We start from the raw sequence: 22,571 nt of genomic DNA, 5'->3' as shown, positions 1-22,571 counted from the left end.
AACACGCTTCTTTCTCCAGATTTCAGTCTGGGTTCAAACAGGCGCCGTGACGAGACGAGGTGAAAACATCCAACCCCGCCTTATTATTTACTCTTTATTTATTTATTTATTTAAGGCAACTTTCTTTTGTTACCCCCCCCCCCCCCCACCTACCTCCCTCCCTCCCTCCCTCCGTCGCTCCATTGATTGACTGCTCCATGTTCTCCTCTCTGAGAGGAAAATAAAACAACAGCAGGAGGAAAGGACGGCGGAGGAAAGAGAGGAATAACCGGAGAACAGCGCGCAGACCGGGGGGACCGACTGGGAGAGCCGCTTATTTTTATTACACACACATTTTAGAGCTGCCAGCTTTTGTGTGGAGATTTTTTTGATTCCCATCTGCAGACCGAAAGGTGAGTTGTTGGTTTTTTTTTTTTGTTTGTTTGTTTGTTTCTGTTGTTATTAGAAATACACAATTGTCCAGTCGTTTATTATTGTTTCTCCCCCGTTAAGTTGTGTAAGGAAGGGTGAATGTGTAGGGATGTAAGGTGCACCCCCCTCCCCCATTAAATATTACAAACCGATGTCAAAGTAATCTGTGACCCCCCCCCCCCTTCGTCTGTCAACAACATGATTTGTTATAATAATAATAAAAATAAAGACATGGACATTTAAACACCTCCCTGTAAGAAGAAGTGCAGGAAATACACCATTAACTTTTGTCTTTCTTTATTTCGCGTGCACGTGAGTTGGTTGAGGGTGTGCATGTTATTGACGTGCACATGTGGTCTTTGTCCCCCCCCCCCCCCCCTTCGACCCTGCCATGACAGCTCAATGGCACGGCTCGGCCCGGCTCTCCTGCAGACTGAATGTAGGCTAGTATTGACATCCGCCGTGCAAACCTGACCCCCCCCCCCACCCAATAAAAAAAAAACAAAAACTCCCCCCTCATCCTCCCCCTCCCTCCATCTCTTGTTTATCACCCGACAGCTCTCTTCCTTTGTGTTTAAAGCTGTTCAGCTGCACCTTTTATTTATTATTATTATTATTATTATTATTATTATTATTGTGTGTTTTCTCTCGGGAGGCAGCTAGTTTGGACTGGGGGCAGTTAGAGAGGGGGGGTGGGGTATGATGGGTGTTTTGGCGCGCCAGAAGTGGGTGTTTGTCAATGTCAAATGGAGGTGTGCCCCCCCTCCCCCCCCCCCTCCTTTGGGTGCGTTCACTGGCCCCCGGATTAAAGAGCTGCACTCCCCCCGAAAAGACGCGTTTTCTAAGACTCCCCTTTTTCTGGCGACCGAGCAGAAATGTTTTGCCTCAGTGTGACGTGCCAGACCAAGGACACACACACACACACACACACACACACACACACACACACACATGCACTCACTCACTCACGCACGCGGAGCGCGGGTGAATAGTGCGTGGCCACAGATGCATGCGCGCACTCGAGCTATGTGAGAAATCACAGGCTGAGTGGAAACATGGAGCAGCAGCAACACACTCACGGACACACAACAATGTGTGAACAATGTTATTGTGTGTGTGTGTGTGTGTGGTGGGCGTGGCATTGTGTTACCAGCCCCGTGTCCATGTTTTCATGGCTTGTCTATTTCAAATTAATTTCCAGCTTTACGCACAAAAGACAACACAAAGATTGAGTTGTGTGCTGCTGTCAAGTGTTTGTTTGCAGGTGTTGATGATGATGATGATGTTTTTTTTTTAAAGGGTCAGTTCATCCAAATCTCTCCGCTGCACATGTTTTTGGTTTGATCTGCTGAGGTTTTGTGACACCTCTGAGATTCATGCCTTTCCCACAATGCATTGTAGGTGCTGCTCAAGTCGATGAAAGCAATATCCTGCGAAACCTGCCACATTTCGTCACTGGGGACGTTTTCCTGCGAGACTTATTCTTTAGTTCCACTGTGCCATCAAAACCTAAGCCAATTTTTCAGCCATTTGGGAAAACACTTCAACAGGATTTTAGGTCCTTAGTTAAAACCAGCCTCAAAACGAAATTGTTTCCAAATTATTTTCCAAATGTTGCTACCCTGAGTATGATCGGTGCAAATAACGTGTTTGCTATCTCCGCTGTAGAGTTGAACTCAAAATATTTCAGATTAAACGTCCTTTAGCTGCTCGTCTTTCCTCAGGTCCGTCTCCAAAGGAGGCCACTGTCGTCTGAGTCAGAGGACATCATGTTGGTGCCGAGATGTTTTTAAAGGCTGTCTGCTTCTCACAAATTATTAATTACCATTTATAGCGGCCATAAGAACAAATTGCCCTGTGATGCATTTTAACAGCTGCAGAAACAATCTTGTCTTTGCCACGAAAGCCCATTCTGCATTAGAGAGTCCATAAAATATTTAGCTTTTATGCTGAGAATTTATTAGACTACTAAAATCTCATTTATTAACATTTTTTATTGATCCTTTTAGTCTTGTTCAATAAAAGAAGGCAAATATGTAATTATTGGTTGACATTTTATCATCTTATTGGTCAAATGAATCCACAAGAATCTGAAGTTACTGGCTTTCGATGTTCACCAACTTTGTGGCCGCCGTTGGTAGGTAATCCCGTGCACTCCCCAGATGACTGAGTTAGTAGCAGAGGTGGCGTTATGTCGAGCGAGCCGGGGGCGTTGACGTGCTACAGTGTTGATTTGTGGTGTTTATCTGGAATCGTGTCATACGCGTCATTCAGGGCCAAAAATAAACTCATCTACTGAAACAGTCGCTGCATCCCCCGATTGTTTGTGACCTGATCAGACTGATAATCCAAGGACAGCAACTTGTTATTATGATTAAACCATGGCGGACGGAATAGTAGATGTTTCACTGTCTCAGCACCATTGAACTTGTCGCTGTGCTGACTATTGACCCATCTGACCTCATTACGGACTCGCTGTCCCGTCACTGGCTGCGTTTATTTGGACGGTTCGGGACATTTCGACTTTCACCACTCCACACAGACTCCGCTCGAACTTCCACAGAGTTCCCAGCACATTTTTTTTCCCCAACAGATTTTGATGCTGTAAGTTTCAAAGCTGCCACGTTCACGCATGTTCTGTTAGGTGGGTGAAACCAGCTAGTGACATTTTTAGGTGGTTAAAAACAGCACAACTTAATAAAATGGAGGAAAATTGCACGTTTCCTCCGTTTGACAAAGTAGAAAAACTCTGGCTCAAGTGCATTCAGACTGTCACCTTGCCTGTTGGCTCTACAAATATTAACATTTACTCCTGCACTGTTTGCTAATCCATCAGCAGTGGAAAGACGATTGGTTTGACCTGTTGAAGTGGCCATGGTCGTACACTGGTGAGGCATTGAAGTTTAAACTATTTTTATTTCCCGCTTTGATTATTGTAGTTTCACATTTGGAAGGTGAAACTGACCCCTCTGACCAGCCTTTACCGATATAAACCCGTGGAATATTAGTTTTTTTAAGCGAATAATACATTTATTCAGATTTTTATACTAATTTATTGGCTTTACACGCATTATGTAATTGCAAGCTTTTAAAGGTTGAATGCTGCAATGAAATGGAGGTACTGTAGAAGATGTCGCTAACAGTGTTGATAGGTAGATGAACGTGAGGATGTGCAGGAAACTAGGCCAGTAAACAACTATAATATCAAGTGTTGCCTCAGAGGTGGAATCAGGTCCCAGAATATGATCATGATGATCATGATGGTTGTGCATGCTAACTGCTGGGTGTAAATGTATATGTCAGTGTTGCATTACAAGCACTGCATCAGTGTGTAGCTGTGATGCCAAGCTGCTGATTAAATGTGAAGAATTATGGTAGGTGGGTTGTGTTAGTGTTGGAGTGTGCTTCAGGGCTGATGCTGGTTATGGAGCTGATAATTGCCTCTTTAGATTTCGGGTTTTGTTTACTGCTCAGTTTCATCACAAGTGCTGGAGGGATGATGGCCAGATTAATTGGTTTACTTTTGGAACAATAACATAGAAAATATCGTGATGTAAATGTGTAATGTGAAGAAATTGCTCATGGTTAAAACGTCAACAACAATTTCCTGCTGACATATAGACAAAGGACATTTAGCTGCTGCCTATTCTTCATGTTTGACTGCCATTTTCATTATTATCTCCAAGTTTATCCATAAGAAGCATTAAAGAAGGAGACAATTGGCTGAAAATATGAGAGTCTGAGGCTAAAATTAAAGTTTAAATTTGTTTTCAGTTGCAGTTTGCAGTAAAAAGCCGAGTCTAGATGCAGCAATATGGTTCGATGAGTTGCATCCATGAAGAAGAATCCCTCATGTCTTTTTTTTTTTTTTTTTTCCTCGCTCCACTTGTGTCTTATGCGGCCCATCTGAGTGCAGTTACTGTAACTAACACTGTCTAATGTTGCACTTCTGCCCGCTAGCACCTGCAGACACACTGATTCCTCTGTGTTGACTGTAATTTCAGCTCAGCGTGTTAAAGCCCGGCCAATGTGACACGAGAGAGCGTTGAGAGTGCAAAACAAATTCTGAAATATGTGCTCAGTAAAAATGAATGGCTTTGGAGAGAAACCAAAGCACGGCGAACACAGCTGAAGTGTTTCTCCCACTCAGACCTGCATCCCTGGCTCTGTTGGTGTTTCGTAAAGCCCAGTTATTGAAGAAAACGCTCAGATCAGATTCATGCCTAGAACTGAACCGGTTGTAGGAGATATGTATGTTTAAACGCGTGAAACATGTGAAGAGAGGTCAGATATTCTGATCCAACTCCTCGTGTTTCTGTTTGGCAGCGGAGCACACTAGAGCCTGCTTTTGCAACATGAGCTCAGAAATATTTTTACAGTCCGTATAGTGGAGAGACTCACCGCGTAGGCGTTTGAGATCAGACTCGTCTGAACCAATTCTGACCATGTGGACAACATTTTTGCTCATTGCTCATCTGAATTGTTAAGTCTGGGGCAGTCCTGGTGTCGAGTGCGTTTGTATAAGAATGTGAATTTTATTTCTAATCTTTTTTTTTTTTGTTTCCTCTGTAGGAGTTAAAGCAGAAGAGTCTCAGCATCTGGGTCAGTGCGTATGGATTTTATGATGTGTAGGTGTATGAGATTACAGCAGTCTTCATATACAGGCATCTAGGCCAGTGTGTGTAAGTGTGTACGCTTGTTTCTGTGTGTTTACGGAGGGCTGCTCAGTCTTTGCCCCGATGGATAGAGGCCAGGTACAGATAGGCCGGGCAGCACAAAGCCTTGTCTGTTCCCACGAGTCCGAACGGCCCCTCACACACCCTATTTATAGACAAAAACTTCCTGAACTCCATTCACATTTCTCAGGTCGGGTGTGTGTGTGTTTTTCTTTTTCTTCTCTAAAATAATGTTGTGTGCAGTGCAAAACAGACACAATCACTCTCTGTGACTTTAAACAGAAATGATCAAAATGTGTCCAATATGTGCATCCAGTCCGGGGCTGTCAGAAGCAATGGGCTCAATGTGAGTGTGTGTTTTTGTGTTTTTTTTTTTTTTTTTGTGTGTGTGCTGAGCATTCCACAGCGCGCAGTTACATAATCGTGAATGTTTGTCAATAGATCCACAGGCAGAGGAAGAGCCGAGCACATCGTGAAATAAATGGCTAAAAAACATGTTAAGCGGAGGGAACGTTCCTCCCCTGCTGCGACGCACAATGTCCATGTGTAGTGTGTGTTTATGTGGAGCGGATTGTCTGCGGTTGTGTCACAAATCTCCTAGCAACAGGCGCCGGCTGCCATGATGGCAGTCCACTGAACAAATGGCTGTAGGACACAATCAGATGAATCTGTGGAGAGAGGAAACGGCTACCTGAGCGTTCATCTGTTCAGACAGCAGATTATTTAAAATCATTAAGTCAGAGTGTTAATAACTCCGATAATTATTATTAAATCAGTTAAAAGCATTGTGAATTACTTTGCATCTAAAATGAAGAAAAGGTGAATTTAAAATCACAAATTTGTTTAAATCACTAGTTGGTCTACTGACAATTCTATATATAAAAAAAATAACATTGCATGAAAGGGAGTGTGTTGTTTTATTCATATTGTCCATAATTATAATAAACTTTATTACTAGAGTGCTTTTCCATAAAGTGTTTCAATGTTTTATCTTTTTTTTTTGTCTTATAGACAAATAAATTGCTAAATAAATACAGTTTAGCAGGTAAAAGAAAATAACGAAACATAATAACAGCAGTTCTTTTAAGCCAGAAAAGAAAAGGTCATGCATACGAGTTGCCTTTTAGTAACTAACAGGAGACGACATTGATGTATTGGTTTATAATTTTCCTGCTTAAGTTTAAAGAATTCATATAATTTGGTGGAGATTCATCATCTTTTATTCACCGTCATCTCATTTGAGTCTCTGAGACAGTCAGACTGCGAGGAGGAGACATTTATTGGTTATTTAGCGTTTGAGTCTGGACATCCAGTTCGTTATTTCATTTATCTGCATGGTGGTTCTTTCATTAGCTCCTCATGTGAGTTCATAACAGCAGCAGTTAGTGATGTTTCTGCAAATCTCTGAGGCAGAGCAACATTTTCCCCTCGTAACAGTCAGATAGCGTAGAGGGCGGAAAGCCAAACGGATCGTGTGACACACAGGTTGTAGATAAGGCACAAACGCTTGGCGTGGACGCATAAACAGTTCTGTGAGTTTGGTGTGAACGAGCTCGACTGACCTGAACCACATCCAGCATCAGGCGCCTTTTTGGCGGCTGAAGCGGCGCGCTGGACTGTCGAACGAGTCTTATCACCCAGCGGGAGGGCACTTACGCTGTCGTGGCTGAATGGGAGCAAATCCCTGCAGCCATGCTTCCAAAACGCAGTGGAAATCATTTCCAGAAGAGCGGTGGCTGTTTCAGTGGCAGATTAACTCCCACAGTTTGAGAGTGAAATGTTCCGCAGTCACTTTTGGGTGCAAAGCTTCGCTGTCCGTACACGAGAATTAATTACAGTTCGTGTTTTGGACTATTTGTTAGGCTTTTCTTGATGCTTCTACAGTACAGAACAGGATTGAATAAACCCTTGAGCAAGGCACTAAATCCTCCCCTGTGGCCTAAAGCAGTAGATTAACAGGCTGAGACACTGATAAGAGTATAAACCTTGGCTGAACAGGCTTCAGTGGGTAAATAAGATTAAACAGAAGTACAGATAAGGTTTTCTGAGCAGACACTAAATCAGAACTAATATATAACCACCCTGTGTTTGTCTTGTATGTTATGTTACGTGCTCTGCTAAGAAATGCGGTTCTGCTGTGTTTTCTCTGTCAGCTCACAGCCATTGACTCCAACATATCAATTCACATTGGCTTGAAGGTCAATTTGTGTGTGTGTGTGTGTGTGTGTGATCACGTGCTCGTCTGTCGGCTTCCGTCCTGAATTCAAACGATTGATTCAGCTGTCTGTTTTTTAAGCACTCGCAGGTCTGACTAAAGGGACCATTGTCTCTTGGACATGATTCGAGGAGGTAATTTCGCTTTGATGCTTTCACACATCTACGGAGCGAACAAACGGAGGGGCCAATCTGCCGGTGGCAATTAGATACTAATGGGTCAATGTCACTGAGGGACAGAGCGCTTGAATTTCAAATAAACGCAGAAAGCAAACACGAGCTGGCCGTTGGTAGGAATTTCATGTTTGTGCTGCACACGGCCTCCATTTCACAATTTAAGTAAGAAATTTGCACTGCTGTTCAGAAAATTACAAGCCTCACGTCCTCTACGTTGTGTTTAACTCACATATATTAACATTGAATTGAAACAAATTTTTCAAAGCCTCATCTTTAAGAGGAAACAGCTGGTGTTTATGCTTTAAGTCAAGCTCAAATTGACATCATGTCATTTTTTTAGGATGGAACAGTCTGCAAAAAAAAAAAAAAGAAAGATCACATTTTGATTATTTCGGGTTACATTAAGATCACAACATGAATCATAACTTCGGCTCAAATTGTTATCTTCTTTGTTTCATTCTCAATAAAAAAAAAAATAAAAGGGAAAATAATAATGATGTGGCTTTTGTTGGGTCGTGAACCGAATAAATTAAATTTGCTGGTTGTGGAGCCGCATTGCTTCAATTATAGAATATTGCGACATATTTTACCTGTGATTTGGTTTTTACTCCTTCTCATATAACTTTGGGAGTTATTTGATTGATTGCTCAGCCCTGAAAATAAACCTATTAAGTGATGTACGCTATCACACAGGCGTATTTTCCAGAGAGTAGATAAGTATTTTGACATAATAAGTGCCTTTGGTAATTTTCTATATTTTATTTGAAAGAGAATAATAAATCTCACAATCTGGATTCTATCCTGATTATATTTGGATGTGGCTCTAGTGAACTGAATTGATTAAAGCTTGTCAAAGGGCACTTTCAGCGTACAGACGGATAGACTGGATGTCTCAGCGGAGGTGAGGTCATGATGGAGTGAATAATGGGCGGCCTGAAAATGAAAAGGAGAGCAGAGTTGAGCTGCTGAGTGACGCGCGGCTGAGGATTTGAGAGGACAAGTGATGCACCAAGAGGCGGAGAGAAAGAGGGCCTTTCCAAGCTGCTCTTTTATGTGTGTGTGTTGTTTGGAGAGCCAAGGTGATCAACAAGCGCCCATCCAACACCGTGGGAAGCGGTGCAGGAGACTTTTAGTGCAGAGAGTAAGCACAGGCTTGGCTCGGAGAGGAGACGAGGGCGCTTTGGCTCCTCTCTGGGTCTCCATGGCGGCTGTTTGCGTTCTTTCCAGACATTTGTCGCTCATTTTCTGCTCTGGGACTGTGTTGTGTCCAGCAGGCCTAGCAACAGCCACCCAGCCTCCCCTGCCCCCCTTTCCCCAACAAAAAGAAGTCAAATTCACTGTGGATGAAGTGGATGTTATCAACATATACAAGACAGATATAAACAAATGATGTGACATGTAATCATAAACGTCTGCATGGAAACAGCACTACATCCAAATGTAAAATAGCTGAAATGTAATTTCGGCTGCGTATTGTTTATGCTTATTCACTCTTCTAATTTTTTTTTTAATCACAGATTAATCTTTGTTTGCCTGATGCTTCCCTGGTGGGCCCACATAACATCTGATAAAGTGGCTTTTTGGGAGGTTTATTATCATCAACTCTCGTTATGGTTTACTCGAATCCAGCTTGATCAGAGGAAAGGCTAGGTGTTTCCCACGGCTCCCAGGGTTTGAGCTAAGCTACGCTAAGTGCACCGGTGACTTTAGTTTAATAGACACACTAAGGTTTTGTTGATCTTCATTTTCATCTTTCAGGAAGTAAATAAAACATCAACATTTCCATTTGTCACTTGTGTTTATTGTAGGTGCTGCAGAGAAAACTGGACTCTGGTTTATTGCAGCACAGTGCTGAGTTGTTGAATTTAAAAAGGCAGAGCTGCACATCATGTAAACCTGACAGTGTTAACTCAGGTGTTACTTGCTACATGACAAAAAACAGACCCGGTGCTAAAAGTGTTTGTCCTCAGCACCCTGGTCTCTCCATGGTGTGTACATTAGTGTGCGTCAGCAGCGTGACAAATGTTCAGAGGCAATTGTGTATGTGTGTGTGTGTGTGTGTGTGTGTGCACAATGGTCGGGTGAAAATCATAAATCTCTGGTGACTTAATTTAGAATGGCAAAAGAAGCAACACGACTTTTCCCCGCCACGTTGGCTTGTTTTTGTTGATTCAGTGGCTTCACAAGTGTGCGTCGTCTTTTTCACCTGTGTGAGATGTGGTATGAATCCGGAGAACAGGTTGCACGTGGCACATTGTGTTAGCTATGCGTGGTTTGTTAACGTTATGTTTATGCAGCACTGAATCATCTCTTAGCCGTTTTAACTTGATCGCACGGTTACAGAAGAGCGTTTAGCAGCTGGGGAGTCTGCAGAAGTTATTGTTGTACAAATAACAAACTGTCATTTTTACAAGGTGATAATGTGTTAATGTTCCCAAGGGGTCAACATTTGAATTATTATGAGTTTAAATTACCAAAATGGAGGTTTTAACACCAAAGTCCCAGCATGCCATTCCCCTCCACACTTCCTTATAAAACACTAAAAACGGCGCTGATATCAAAGTGTAATACCAGTCTGATTGGGAGAATCACAGAAATCTTGCAGTCAAATGTCTAAACAACCTTCAATAACAGTTTGTGCTTCGGATTTGAATGATGATATTGAGTTTGTGTGTGTGTGTGTCATAGATGAGAAAACCTAGAAGGACGGATACACCATGCCCTCTCACCAGCGTAAACGCCTTTCGGTGTCAAGGAAGCCGTGCGTGTCCCCTGAATGCCACAGGTTTAGTCTTTCAGCATTTCAGCCTTCAGCCTACATTCTCAATATAGGTGACCTCAATGCTCAGTGCCCTACATTAGCACTGTTTATTTGTCTGGTTGTGTGAATCTGGGTGTCTGGGGCGCGTCTCTTTGTTCGGAGCTGCAAACACTGATGGCAGCCCAGAGAGAGAGAGTCCGCCAGCAGAGCTGTTTTCACTCCTCTGTAAGATGGAGAAAAAGAAAAAGCAAGGAGGGGGGGGGGGGGGGAGGCAGAAAGAGGAATGGTAGAAATGAGACAAAGACTTTCAGTGAGACCAAGGCGAAGGACGGTGACTGGCAGAAATCGAGAGACGCAAAAGCAAAGTCAGCAGCTGGACAAAAGATGGATGGAGAGGAAGGAGGATGAGTGGAGGGCCGGAGGGAGGAGAGATTAAAATAAGAACTTGGAGGGCAGACAGACTGTGAAAGAGTTCTGTTTGTTATATCAGCTCTGGGAGCAGCAATATTTTTTGTAATGTTACTGATCAGTTTTCCTACAATTTCACAGTCTGTGTTGTTTTTCTTTTCTGTGAAAAGGAATTCATCACTAATTACAGCAACGCAAGTTCTTATAATTGCCACTTTGCCAACAATTCAAACTTTCCCTGAATATCAAAGATTTTAAAAGATGGAAACGATTTTTTTTTTTTTTTTTTTTTTTTCTGGCCTTTTTGGAGCTTTGAGCGGCCTGCTGCTGCTGCTGATTGCCTGTTTCTTGTTTCCTCATCGGCGGCTCAGCAGCAGAGCATCAATGCAATCTAAATGTAAAGCTTTCATGCAGTGCGTTCACGGAGGGCTCTGCTTCGATTCTCTGCGGGTAACTTTTACTCTGGTACCTTCAAGCAGGGAGATGAAATGTGCAGACAGAAAGCAGATCACCGGACATGAATGAGAAAGTTGCTCCAAGCGTTGGCTCTGTATCTTTAATCTATTTTGTAAATATACAATATTGTGATTAGAGCTGTCGTATTAAATTTTGATTACACAATTATTGTAGCCAGGAGAACTCACATTTCCATGTCCTGTGATTCTTCACCACTATAATAATAAAAGATCATTTTAAAGACGTAGTAATAAATATTAGTAGTTCTATTAATCAAATTTGATTTTAACTTTGTTTATTTTGCTGCCAAATGAATCAGACTCCAGTAGGAGTGTACAGAAGTGGAGAGAGTCTGTGGCCACAACTGTAGAAACATGAAATGGCTTCAAGATGGACTTTAAACGTCATCGTGGTTGTGACACCTCTAATCGTGATAGTAATACATTTTTATTCTGGTCTCATCCAGGAAATTTAAATGCCAAAATAATAATAATAAAAAAGTCAAGCTCCATTTCATTGATGCTAAAATGTCCTGTGAATCACAGAGCATGTTTGTTATTTCTGGCACATGGTACGCAGTCGAGTGTATCAAATTAAAAGCTCCAGCCAACCCTGAGGGCGACACGTGTGTGAGCCCGTCACCGGCCTACCTGCTTGAAGCCAGCTTGTTTATTTGAGTGGGTTTGTAACACAATTTAAGCCTGAAGAGGTTCCATTTGGATTGCTTCCGCTCAGTCTGGCAAAAATAAAAGCAGAGCAAGTGGGAGAAGGCCAGTGGTGGCTTTGGCTTTTTCCTGGAAGCAATATGAACTAACCCTTTAAGTCTTTATGGCTCATTTACCAAACTGGTGCTCTAGCAGGCAGATCCAGGAATTATTTATCACTTTGTGAGATTTTTTTCCCCCGCATTTTAATCAATATCTCAGATTTTAATGTATAAAATCATCTGACTTTTGTGGTGGTTGTATCCAAATTATCGCCTCGCCCATCCCAGTGAGAAAGTGGGAGCTACTTCTCTGCTCAAGAGCGCTCGGGCTCAATTTTCCAAATTCATCCTTCACAAGAAAACCACAAGCACAACCTTCAATGTTTATCAGCAAGGAAACATCAGCTTTTCAGATTTGGGCATCATCCTCTGGCGGCGTCCAATCGGAGCCCGACTATTCGCCGAAGCGTCGGCATCACAGTCTTAGCGCAGCTGTAATCAGCTTCTGCAGAGGAGGAGCGGCTGCTGGCAGCACGAGGCCACAGTTACTGTGTGGTGACTTTGCATTGCATGAAAGGATGAAGAGACAGAGTGATGCAGCAGTTTGGGAGGAGGGGCGGGTGGGGGATTGCACCGTGTTGCAGTGTGACGGCCCGGGAGCAGTGGCCCACAGAAACGCCACCGCTCTGCGTGATTCTGAACGTGCAGGAAGAAACAGACAGGGACTGATTTAGCCAGAGAAATGATGCATACATCTGATATCTGAAACACGAAACCTGCTCGGTGCAACAGATGAACCGAACAACTGTTGTCCGACAGCTACAATGTGGAAGTCGTGTACGGGCAAATGCAAAGGCTCCTTTTTGTTTCCGTCCCTTTCACAGATATCAGTGCGTTCCCGTTCTCTCTCCAGGGCTTTCGGTCGCCCCTCACTTCTTTCTTTCCCTGCAAATCTGTCCTTTTCTCTCCCTCACTCTTTCTCTCTCCGCGGTGACAGACGGCGCCTCCTGTGCAGTTACAGTTATCTGTCGCTCCAAAACACACTGACTCAGAGAGAAGCAGGACTAAAGAGAGAGAGAGAGAGTATCAGGAAACTGTGTGGAGACGAGAGAGAGAGATCAGCTAACTTATCAGTTAATTTATGAAGAGTTTGCTTCATCATCATCACAACTTTTCTCACACATTCTAGCATTTTAATCTATTAAATATAATTATAACTTCTAATTTGTGCTTTTGGAGTTTTGTCTCTTTTTTTTTTGGCTGGTTTTTGTCACTGTTCCTGTTAAATCTCAATAAAACAAATGAATTGTCGTTGGAAATGATCCAGAGTTTGAACTTCCCCTTCGTATCCTCCACAGAGCACAGAGAGACAGATGAACTTCGACACCTGTACTGGCATGCATAGTTTGAATGAAACGTTGAAGTGGAGTTCTTTCAGCTTTGACTCAAGCTGAATGTTTCGAACTTCATTCAGCCTTCGTTCTTTAAACAGACGCACACTTTCTCCTTTGCTCAGATTTTAGTCATGCCCAGTCAAGTCGGCTGTGTGTCCTCGCACAGGTAACATTTGCATCGATGCATATGTAATTGGGTTTGTTGCTGAAGGCGCATTAGCTGCAGTAAATCCTGCATGGCTAAGGAAGGGACGGGGGGGTTTGTGAGCTCTGAATTGTTGCTCATATAAAACAAGCCTGAACGGCTGTACCTCAGAGATTCACATTCGTGGGAGATGTGAGCAGTCACAGATTTCCTGTCTTCATTTTCCTTCCAGTCTGAAACACTGCCAGGCTCCGTTCAACACATTCACTGATAATGAAACAAAATCAGTTGCACTAAAAGTAGATTTGTGTGGAGCCCTGATGTCAAATTGGATTCTGGCTGCACGACTATTAGATCTGTGTTTGTGTTGAACTGAACTGAATCACGAAAACTGACCAGCATTGTGACATCTATGCCCCACAGCATTCCTCTGAGAGGACGTGACTTTTAAAATAAAATAAATAAAATTAAAAATGAAAAATGTAATATGAGCAAGACTGATGCAAAGGAAAGGCCAGCGATGACTGAGTGTGTATTGTTGTGTTGTGGGGGTCGATTTGGTGACTAATCATTTCTGTTTGAGACTCGGGGGGGAGAGAGAGGCTCCCTGGGCAGCAGTTCATTTTCTGATTAGTGGACAGACACACACAGACACACACCATCCCCTTGTGATGCAATCAGCAGATAGGATACAGTCATCGGTTTATGAGAGCATGAATTGTGCACAGGCTTGTCGCACACACACACACACACACACACACACAACAAGGGATGAAACGGTGTCATGGTCAGGTCAAATATATTTTCTCATATTTCAGGTTTAAATGTCTGTCAGGTGCTGTAACGACCCATGCCCGCTCATATTTTAGTCTAAAGACGGTTTTTAATACATTTTCGTGTGACGACAGTGTGATGCTTAAAATAACAATTTGATTGGATGCATTGAAATCTGCTGCAGCTTTCTCTTTTTCTCACATGAACAGACCATGAAAACACGACTCCAATGCAGAATGAGAGCGCTGTAACAAAGCACCATTTAGGAAGCAGGATGAAATGATAAAATAGCAGAAGGCTGCATGCAAAACACAATGAAGGAGGCTCATTGACGCTGCTGAGACAAAGCTGGCTCTTTTTTTTTTTTTTTTTTTTTTTTTGATGCTGCTGACATTTGCAGTTGCTATTTCAGCCCCGTCTTCCAGCTTCCCTTTGCTGGCTGTTATGTAATTCAGGTTGAGCTGTGATTAAAGAGTCACTTTCAGTGTGCTGGGAGGAAAAACAAGAACGGGTATCAGAAGTCCAACTCAAAGCAGGCGGCTGAGCGTTTTACAATAAAACCTTGAAGGTTGTTCCTCTGAGGACAACTCATCCAGTTCAGACCTGTTGAGGGACATTTCTGCGTGCTGGATTGGTTGTTTGGCATCAGCTGTGGTCAAGAAACAATCTACTTCAACATGAAGCCTCTAGTTTGTAATGTGGCTGTCACCATCTTGTTGAAAACTTAGGTGGAGGAAAAGTCAGTGGTAGTCTATCAATCACACACCATCCACATCCTATGGTCTGTTTTCCTCTAAATGGATCATAATAATAATAATAAAAACACCATGGTGTACTAAAGACCAGAGAACCGTTTTCCCATAGACTTCAATACAGTCGGACCTGTTTTTGCAGCCAGTTGCCCCCTGATGGTAATTAGACCAGAGTGTCTCAGAGCCTACTTGTGGATTGATGGTCCGTTAGCAGCTATTAGTTTAACTCATCCAAATTTCCCAACTGGACTGTTGAGTGCTTGAGTTGCATTGTGGGAAATCTAAAAGGAGCGAGTTGGGGGGACAAGACAACGAGGTAGATTCGCCGCTGGTTCTAAAGTTGTATAACAATTTGAATTGCTACGGATGTTTTTAGGAAGAACTTGAACGTGTCGGAGGTGTGAATCCTTCGGTTTGACCTGTGCAGGGATCAGTGTGACAGCGAAGGGAGCGAATCCTCTTCCTCTTCCTCTTCCTCTCGGATCGCCCACCTTCAAGACGCATTTGCGTGCAGCTGCTCCAACACACTCACAAAAGGTGTGAAGGGAAAAAGCTGCGTCGCCTCCTCCCTCCTCTCCTTCCCCTCAGGTCCATTCGTTTACACCTCTCTGCTCCCGTCCACACTTCCTCCTCTCTTTCCCACAATCCTCTTCTCCTCATCTCTGCTGGCACTAATCACCAATTAACTTTCATAAGGTCCCAGAGCTCAAACAGAGTCCCACGGAGAATTTAATCACTGTGTGTACAGACACACATCCACATGTCAGCCTGTGTGTGTCTGCGTGTGTTTGTGAAAGATGATTTATGTGACGACCGCCGAAGCTGCAGACTTAAATGCTCCGCTTTTCTTTCACCTGTACAGGAAGCGACGCCATGACAACAGAAATGCAGGAGATCGCCATCACAGAGGAGAAGCCTTTGCTCACGGGTCAGGCTGACACCGCCAAGGTCAGATGTGGCGCTACACCCACACATGCACCGCCTACAGAAACGTGTGCGCACATCATAAATCTCTCGCAGGAACACACAAGAGCTGTTTTTGTTGAAATTCAAGCATGAAGACACAAACATGAGAAGGTGTCAGTAGTTGTCGTGTAACATTCACGAGAAATGTGAGTGTGTGTCTGTGTCCCAGGAGACAGAAAAAAAAACGAGGGCTGCTTTGTGTGTGCGTACACTTATGTGTAAGCAAAGCTGATATCTGACAACATGTGTTTTGAACACATGTGCACACGTGTGTGTTTGTGCACAGCCGGGCTGACGTCAAAGGCCCGAGGGAGCGTGAGCGGCTGCTCCGCTCGGCTGCAGCGCCGCAGAGCCCGGCGCTTCGTCTCTCACTGCTGACGGCTGCTGGGCGAAGATCAAACTGCAGCTTTAAACAAAATCAACAGCCGCGGAGTTACATAAGCTCAAAAGCTAAAGATCTCACCTGATATGATCTCTTCACAGTTCAGCGGTGAAGAATTAATCCCTCGTGACTTCCCTCTCATTCCTTTCATGTAAAATCTCCAGCTGCTCTGTAATTTCCTCAGACGTCTTGAAACTAGTTAACCAGTCTTTCAACATATCACCAGCTTTGACTAAAACAGATATAATGTCCCTCAGTTGTAGTTAAAACTGAAAAGCTTGTTAGTCTCACACATGCCAATAAAGAATAAAAAAACTTGAACAAACTGAATGAGAAATACTGAAATGCAGCGTGGCCGAATGTCCACTGGGACTTCTGAATGTGAACTTTGTGCCCTTTTTATAATTCAGCCAGCCAGAAGTCTCTCCAATCGCCGAACCTCCAGGACTCTCCCATCATCTCCTCACCGATGACGCCCATCTCCACTTCATCCTCTCAGAAAGCTGCTAATTTTCAGAGAGCTTTTGATGCTAGTGATTCATCAGCGGGGGGGGGGTAAATGGATCTATGGTTGCAAATGAACAGCCTCCCAGACAGATTTCCTCTTTAACACCTGCTGCACTGAAGAGGCTCTCTGCTGCTTCATCGGCAGCGTGATGCCGCCCCTCCTGCCTGCATCGGTGTTAATTAGGAAGCAAGGATGAGAATTATTCTCTCTCGGATAAGCTATTTTCGTTCACTTGTTCATCTCAAGCCTTTTACATCTTTACCTTAAAGTTACTGCCAAGCTGCCGTCTGTTGTCAGCGAATAAAGCTGACGCAGAAGAGAAGTGACATCCTTGTTTGTTTCAGGATGCTGAACTGGCAGCGAGGATACTCCTGGACCAGGGACAGGTAAGACGGATTCTCTTTGAGATTCAAATTCTTCTTTTTACAGCACAATAAAATCCACCAATAATAATTTAAATCAATTGTTAGAATATAGAGATCTCTACATTACAAAGAACTTCAGCTTTTTATGACTGATGTAAAAATGTGTTTTTTATGTTTCTTTCATGAAAATCTTCGGAAACACAATAAAAATAGATTATTTGATAAAAAAGAAGATACAATATCAGCTAGTTGTTGAAATAAATTTAGTGTGAGGATCAGATCTGAACCTGTTTCTGCGTCTCTCTCCAGGAGCACAGCGTTGAGACCCCGCACGGCGTCCTGCACGTGACGGTCCACGGCACGCGAACCACCCGTCGGCCCGCCATCCTCACCTTCCACGACGTCGGCCTGGAGAGTGAGTGGTGCCGCCGCTTCTCGGCTCTGCGCCTCGGATGCTTTTCGCTCGTTCACACCGTTTGTCTTTTCTTTCTGTCCGGCAGGTAAGAGCTGCTTCTCCACTCTGTTCAAGTTCGAGGAGATGCAGGAGATTGTCAAGAACTTCACCCTGATTCATATTGATGCCCCGGGGCAAGAGGAGGGGGCTGCTGCCTACCCCACAGGGTATTAGATTTATTGTTTATATCACCGTCTTGAAATGTTGAAATGCTCCTTCAGTGTCCTGCCGTGACCTTTTTTTTTTTAATAACTTGAAATGAAAATAATCTGTGCCCGCTTCGACTTAATCTCTTCTCAAAAATACTTAAAAATTCCCATCGCTCACATCTGCCACCTCTGCTCTCAGAGGTTTAGAGAAAATCTGTCCTTTGGACATCTTCCCTCAGCGCAGAACTTTCTTTGTTTTTGTCTTCACGTCATGATGCTCCATTAGACTGATGTCGTCTGTGTTTGCTGTTGCAGCTACCAGTATCCCTCCATGGAGACCATAGCAGAGATGATCCCGGCCGTCCTCCAGTTTTTTAAGTGAGTTAATTCACCTATCTTCGACACAAACCCGTTTGTCATATTAAATACATGTTCATCATATTGAAATATTGTTTCAGCTGTGCAAAGGAAGAGGGCGTAAAAACAACCAGGGTGAATTAAAAGAAATGCTAAATGGCTGAAGCTGCCCAAAACCAAACTGTGCATCTTAAAAATTAGCCTTCTATATACCTTATATAATATTTGGAAAACATATTTTCTGTAATTAAAAAAAAAAAAGACCTGTGAATGTTATAACAATGTTGTGTTTCTCTGTTAGCTTCCGGACTGTAATTGGAGTCGGCGTGGGAGCAGGCGCGTACATCCTCTCCAAGTTCACAGTGGGTTGTTTTGTTTTTGTTGGTTTTTTGTGTGTTTTTTGTGTGTGCTGAAACATGAATGACATGAATGATCATGCAGGCGTGTATGTGTTTGTGTAGAAAATGGAAAATGATTTGACTGTTCAGCTTTTATCTGTATCTGCTGCTTCCTCTCTCTTCAGCTCAACAACCCGGACCTGGTGGAGGGTTTGGTTCTGATCAACATCGACACGGACGCCCGCGGTTGGATAGACTGGGCCGCTCACAAGGTACACTTCGATTCTTTGATTAGTTTCTTTCTCTTCTTTTTTTAATGTTTTTATTCCTTCCTCCCTTTTGTCCTTTCTTTCTTCGTGGTATTTTCGTCCTCTCCATTGATGTAGCGGTGGAATGAAGTCCCTGAACACTTATTCATTCTGTCTACTTCAGATGAAACTTGCTAAATGATTTCTCTCCTCCTCCTCTTCCTCCTGTAGCTCAGCTCCGTGACGTCCTCCCTCTCAGAGCAGATCCTGTCCCACCTCTTCAGTCAGGTAAAAGGACAACGTGTTCTGTGTTTTTTTTGTTTTTGTGCGTCAGATAAAACCGAGCGTGTCGCTTCTTCTGCAGGACGAGTTGTCATCGAACACAGACCTGGTGCAGTCTCACAGAGAGCGCATCGCCAAAGCTCCCAATCTGGTCAACATCGAGCTCCTCTGGAAGACTTACAACAGGTCAACACACTCTGAGTTTATCCGCAGCACACATCATCCCTCCGCTGCACAAAAACTAACAAGCTCTTCCCTTTTCATTCCCATTTAGTCGCAGAGACCTGAACATCGATCGCAACACCACATTCAAGTAAAGAACCCTTTTACTGAAATAGTCTGAATGTCTGTAGATAAAAAATAATGATATTCACCTCTAATCTACCTGCGCCGCCCTCAGGTGTCCAGTAATGCTGGTAGTTGGGGATCAGGCTCCGTATGAAGAGGCTGCTGTAAGTTTCGGCTGCTGTTCTCAGTTCAGTTGTGCGTTTGACGTCACTGTGAGATAATGTGTTCTCTCCGTCTCAGGTGGAGTGCAACAGCAAACTGGACCCAACAACCACCTCGTTCCTAAAGGTGACAAAGCCTTCTGTCTTCACGTTGTGTCTCTGTCTGTCTCGCCTTCCTACTCATTTCCTGTGTCGTTCCACAGATGGCCGACGCCGGCGGTCTCCCACAGCTGACCCAGGTAACGGCCGCTTCCTGATCCTCAAAACATGGAAGTCAATCATTATTGCATCGGCTTCCCTGCCAGTTATTTAAGCATGTCTTCAAATGTCTTTTATTCAACCAAAAGCTCAAATTTTACATCAAATAAATTCAGTCTTTTTCATTTAAAAGGCTGCCGATAAATTTTCTCTCAATCAAATAATCACCTGATTTGTTTCTGCTTCAGTTGGTGCTCTTCCACCTTTGTGCACATTTACTGACACACAACGGGATTGAAAATAAATTAGAAACATGATCTGAATCCACAATGAACGCTCCGTCACTTCAGGAGTGACAACCGGAGGGCGGTCCAAACTGAACTCCGGTAACTCGGAGCTGTTACCTCGGTGGCCCCATGAGGTCGCCTGAACTCAGCTGATAATAATAATAAAAATAATAATAATAATCGATCAAAGATGAGAATTTGAATGTGACCTGTTTGTTTGCAGCCTGGTAAACTGACTGAGGCGTTCAAGTACTTCATCCAGGGCATGGGCTACAGTAAGTGTTCATAAAAATATTTTTTGTCATCACATTTCACACACAGATTTTTTTTTAATGTAATCTAGATTCTTGGCCGTCTGGTTTACTGTCAAAAAATCCCTGAGAGAGATCAAAACCAGCAATAAATAGATTTTTATTACTAAACACTGTCAGTGTATCCAAAGCCTGATCGAAGTGAATCCCTCGGAGCTCCATTGTCATCTAAAAGGCCCACACAGCTCCTCAGTGAAGCGGATGACAGGCTGTGGTTTATTTTCAGTTAATCCCACATAAACCAGACTGCTGCACCATATGTGTGTTTTTCCGCGGTCACATTTGGTGGAAAACGACAGCCTTGAGTTTTTGGAGAACTGCTCTGTGTTTTAATTTGGACGCTAAACGAGGGTTTGGTTTGCTCTTTTCACTTTGTGGGTCTGATCTTCGTGTCCACGTCTGTCTCCTCACAGTGGCCTCGTCTTGCATGACCCGTCTGTCCCGCTCCCGCACCACCTCCCTCTCCTCCTCCTACTCCATGGATGGGTCCCGCTCTCGCTCCCGCACCCTGTCGCAGGGCTCGCAGGGCGGCCAGATGCCGCCGAGCCCCTCCCAAACGATGGAGGTGTCCTGCTGAAGAAGTTAGGGAGCGACAGAAAGCGAGAAAGCGAAGAGGGGAGGCGGAGGCGAAAGAGGAAGGGAAAGGCGTTGCATGACAAAAACGAAGGAACAAGACGAATGGGTTACTTATTTGTCACTAAACGACTCCCATCATTCCCCACCAGAGCAGAATAGGAGCACAGGGAGGCGGAGGGAGGGAGGAAAGAGGGAGACATAAAACTATTCTCCACATTTTGCACCGCAAAGTCCAGTCCTTCTCATATAAAGGAGGAAGTATTGGCACAAAAAGGAGGCGAGGCCGTCCGCTCTCCCTCCTTCGATTGGAGCCTCCGTCAGCCAATAGAGCCCTTTAATTTAGACCAGGGGTGTGGACTGTAGAGCCCCCACACCTCTGCGTTAGCCAATAGTAATAATTCTCTAAAAGTGTTGTTGATGCTGATGATGATGATGTTGAAGCTAACGATGATGACGATGTAATAGAAAAACAAAACAAAACAAAAAAAAAAACGTCTAACACATTTCTCTTTATTACACGATGACAGTTGATTAAAAAAAAAAAAAAACATACTATAGCAGATACTTATAACAATGTGTGTCTACTACTTTTTAAGCTAGTTTTTATTGTGTTATTTTTGTTTGATATGATTTTATGATTTGTAAACCTGCCTCTGCGGGGAGGGAGGGGCTGGATCTTCAGCCAATTAGAGCCATTATAGCGACACTTCCTCCTCGGCGTTTCCACGTATTTTATGTCTTCCATTTGCCCCGTTTATCAGTGACTGTTTTTCTTTGTCCCATTTGGATTCTAGGAGGAAACTTTTATTTTATTCTATTTTATTTTCCGGACCGTTTGGAGGTTGCATGCCTGATATCAGCCCACGTGGATACTGACAAGATGATATTTTTCTTTTATATTCTGCTAATGAGGTCTGTGGACTTGGGTGTGTGAGTTGTTTGCTGCGAGTGCTTGGTGGACACAAAGGTCAGCAGATGAGGCTGAGGGTGTTTCCTGCGCTTTAGCTGGCCGGCACCTTATGGGTGACATTAGTCGCACACTAAAGAGTGCTTCCATCGTCCTCGTATCTACACTGGTGTGTTACTAACCCGAACCCACCTCCCAACAACCCCAGCTGCCATACTTGAGGTAAAATGAACACACGCTCCTCTCCAGCAACAAGCGGCCATATTCAAGCAACGGGCTCAAAAGAATCGTGTTTGCTCTGTATGTTTGTGTACGTGTGGAAGTGACCTGTAAGTACAGTTAACACGGCGAACTCCCTGAGACTTATTGAATCAGCCAATCAGCAATCCCACTGCCAGAACTGGTGTCCCCAAAAATACCATTTCAGAAATGCTGTGAGCTAAATTTTCTCCATAATTCCTCCGACACTGGCGAACGCCAACGCCCTGTGGACTGACTCTGGTTTGTTTTATTTTTTTTGTTGTCGTTTTTTTTAAATAAGCAGCATCCTTTTTGTGAGTCGATTGGAGGTTGTCGGTTTGTCTCACACGTTCTTTTTACCCAAACTTGAGATGGAAGCGTGACGACAGTGATAGGGAAGTCATGGGAGGGTCTAAGATTTGAGCCTTTGAGGACAATGTGAGGTGGAAGACGTCGATGGAGGACTGAAGTGTAGAATGTGAATGTACGGCTTTTCCCAGACTGATTAAAACTTAATCAGTTTTGGGAAACTCTACCAAATAAGGGAAAAGTGGTGGAGCCTGTGAGATGAAATATCCAAATAAAGAAAAGAGGAGAGTTGGGCAGGGCTGTGTGATTGTAAATACTTGTCCAGTTTGTCTTTGTTAATCTCATCATTTCTACGTCAGTCACACGTTTCT

General features: G+C 43.6%; 1 protein-coding gene across 1 annotated transcript; it reads left to right on the top strand.

The window, feature by feature from the left end:
- Window positions 1-21,318, top strand: ndrg2 (NDRG family member 2). The gene is made up of 16 exons (XM_029526388.1): window positions 1-392; window positions 15,737-15,822; window positions 17,075-17,116; window positions 17,405-17,510; window positions 17,596-17,716; window positions 18,014-18,076; window positions 18,357-18,417; window positions 18,579-18,665; window positions 18,873-18,929; window positions 19,006-19,109; window positions 19,198-19,236; window positions 19,324-19,375; window positions 19,452-19,499; window positions 19,576-19,611; window positions 20,081-20,132; window positions 20,582-21,318. The coding sequence occupies exons 2-16, from the start codon at window positions 15,748-15,750 to the stop codon at window positions 20,743-20,745; spliced, it is 1,107 nt and encodes a 368-aa protein (XP_029382248.1). The 5' UTR covers window positions 1-392; window positions 15,737-15,747; the 3' UTR covers window positions 20,746-21,318.
- Window positions 21,319-22,571: the final 1,253 nt, after the last annotated feature.

Source organism: Echeneis naucrates, chromosome 18 (assembly GCF_900963305.1).
Source record: "Echeneis naucrates chromosome 18, fEcheNa1.1, whole genome shotgun sequence".
NCBI lineage: Eukaryota > Metazoa > Chordata > Actinopteri > Carangiformes > Echeneidae > Echeneis > Echeneis naucrates.
The sequence above is the reverse complement of the archived record's forward strand: the minus strand, read 5'-3'. Positions and strand labels throughout refer to the sequence as shown.

Coding starts and splice junctions, on each gene's coding strand:
- ndrg2 (XM_029526388.1), top strand. CDS start 15,748: ATGACAACAGAAATGCAGGAGATCGCCATCACAGAGGAGAAGCCTTTG. Junction 17,117..17,404: donor TACTCCTGGACCAGGGACAG/GTAAGACGGATT, acceptor GTCTCTCTCCAG/GAGCACAGCGTTGAGACCCC. Junction 17,717..18,013: donor GCTGCTGCCTACCCCACAGG/GTATTAGATTTA, acceptor TTGCTGTTGCAG/CTACCAGTATCCCTCCATGG.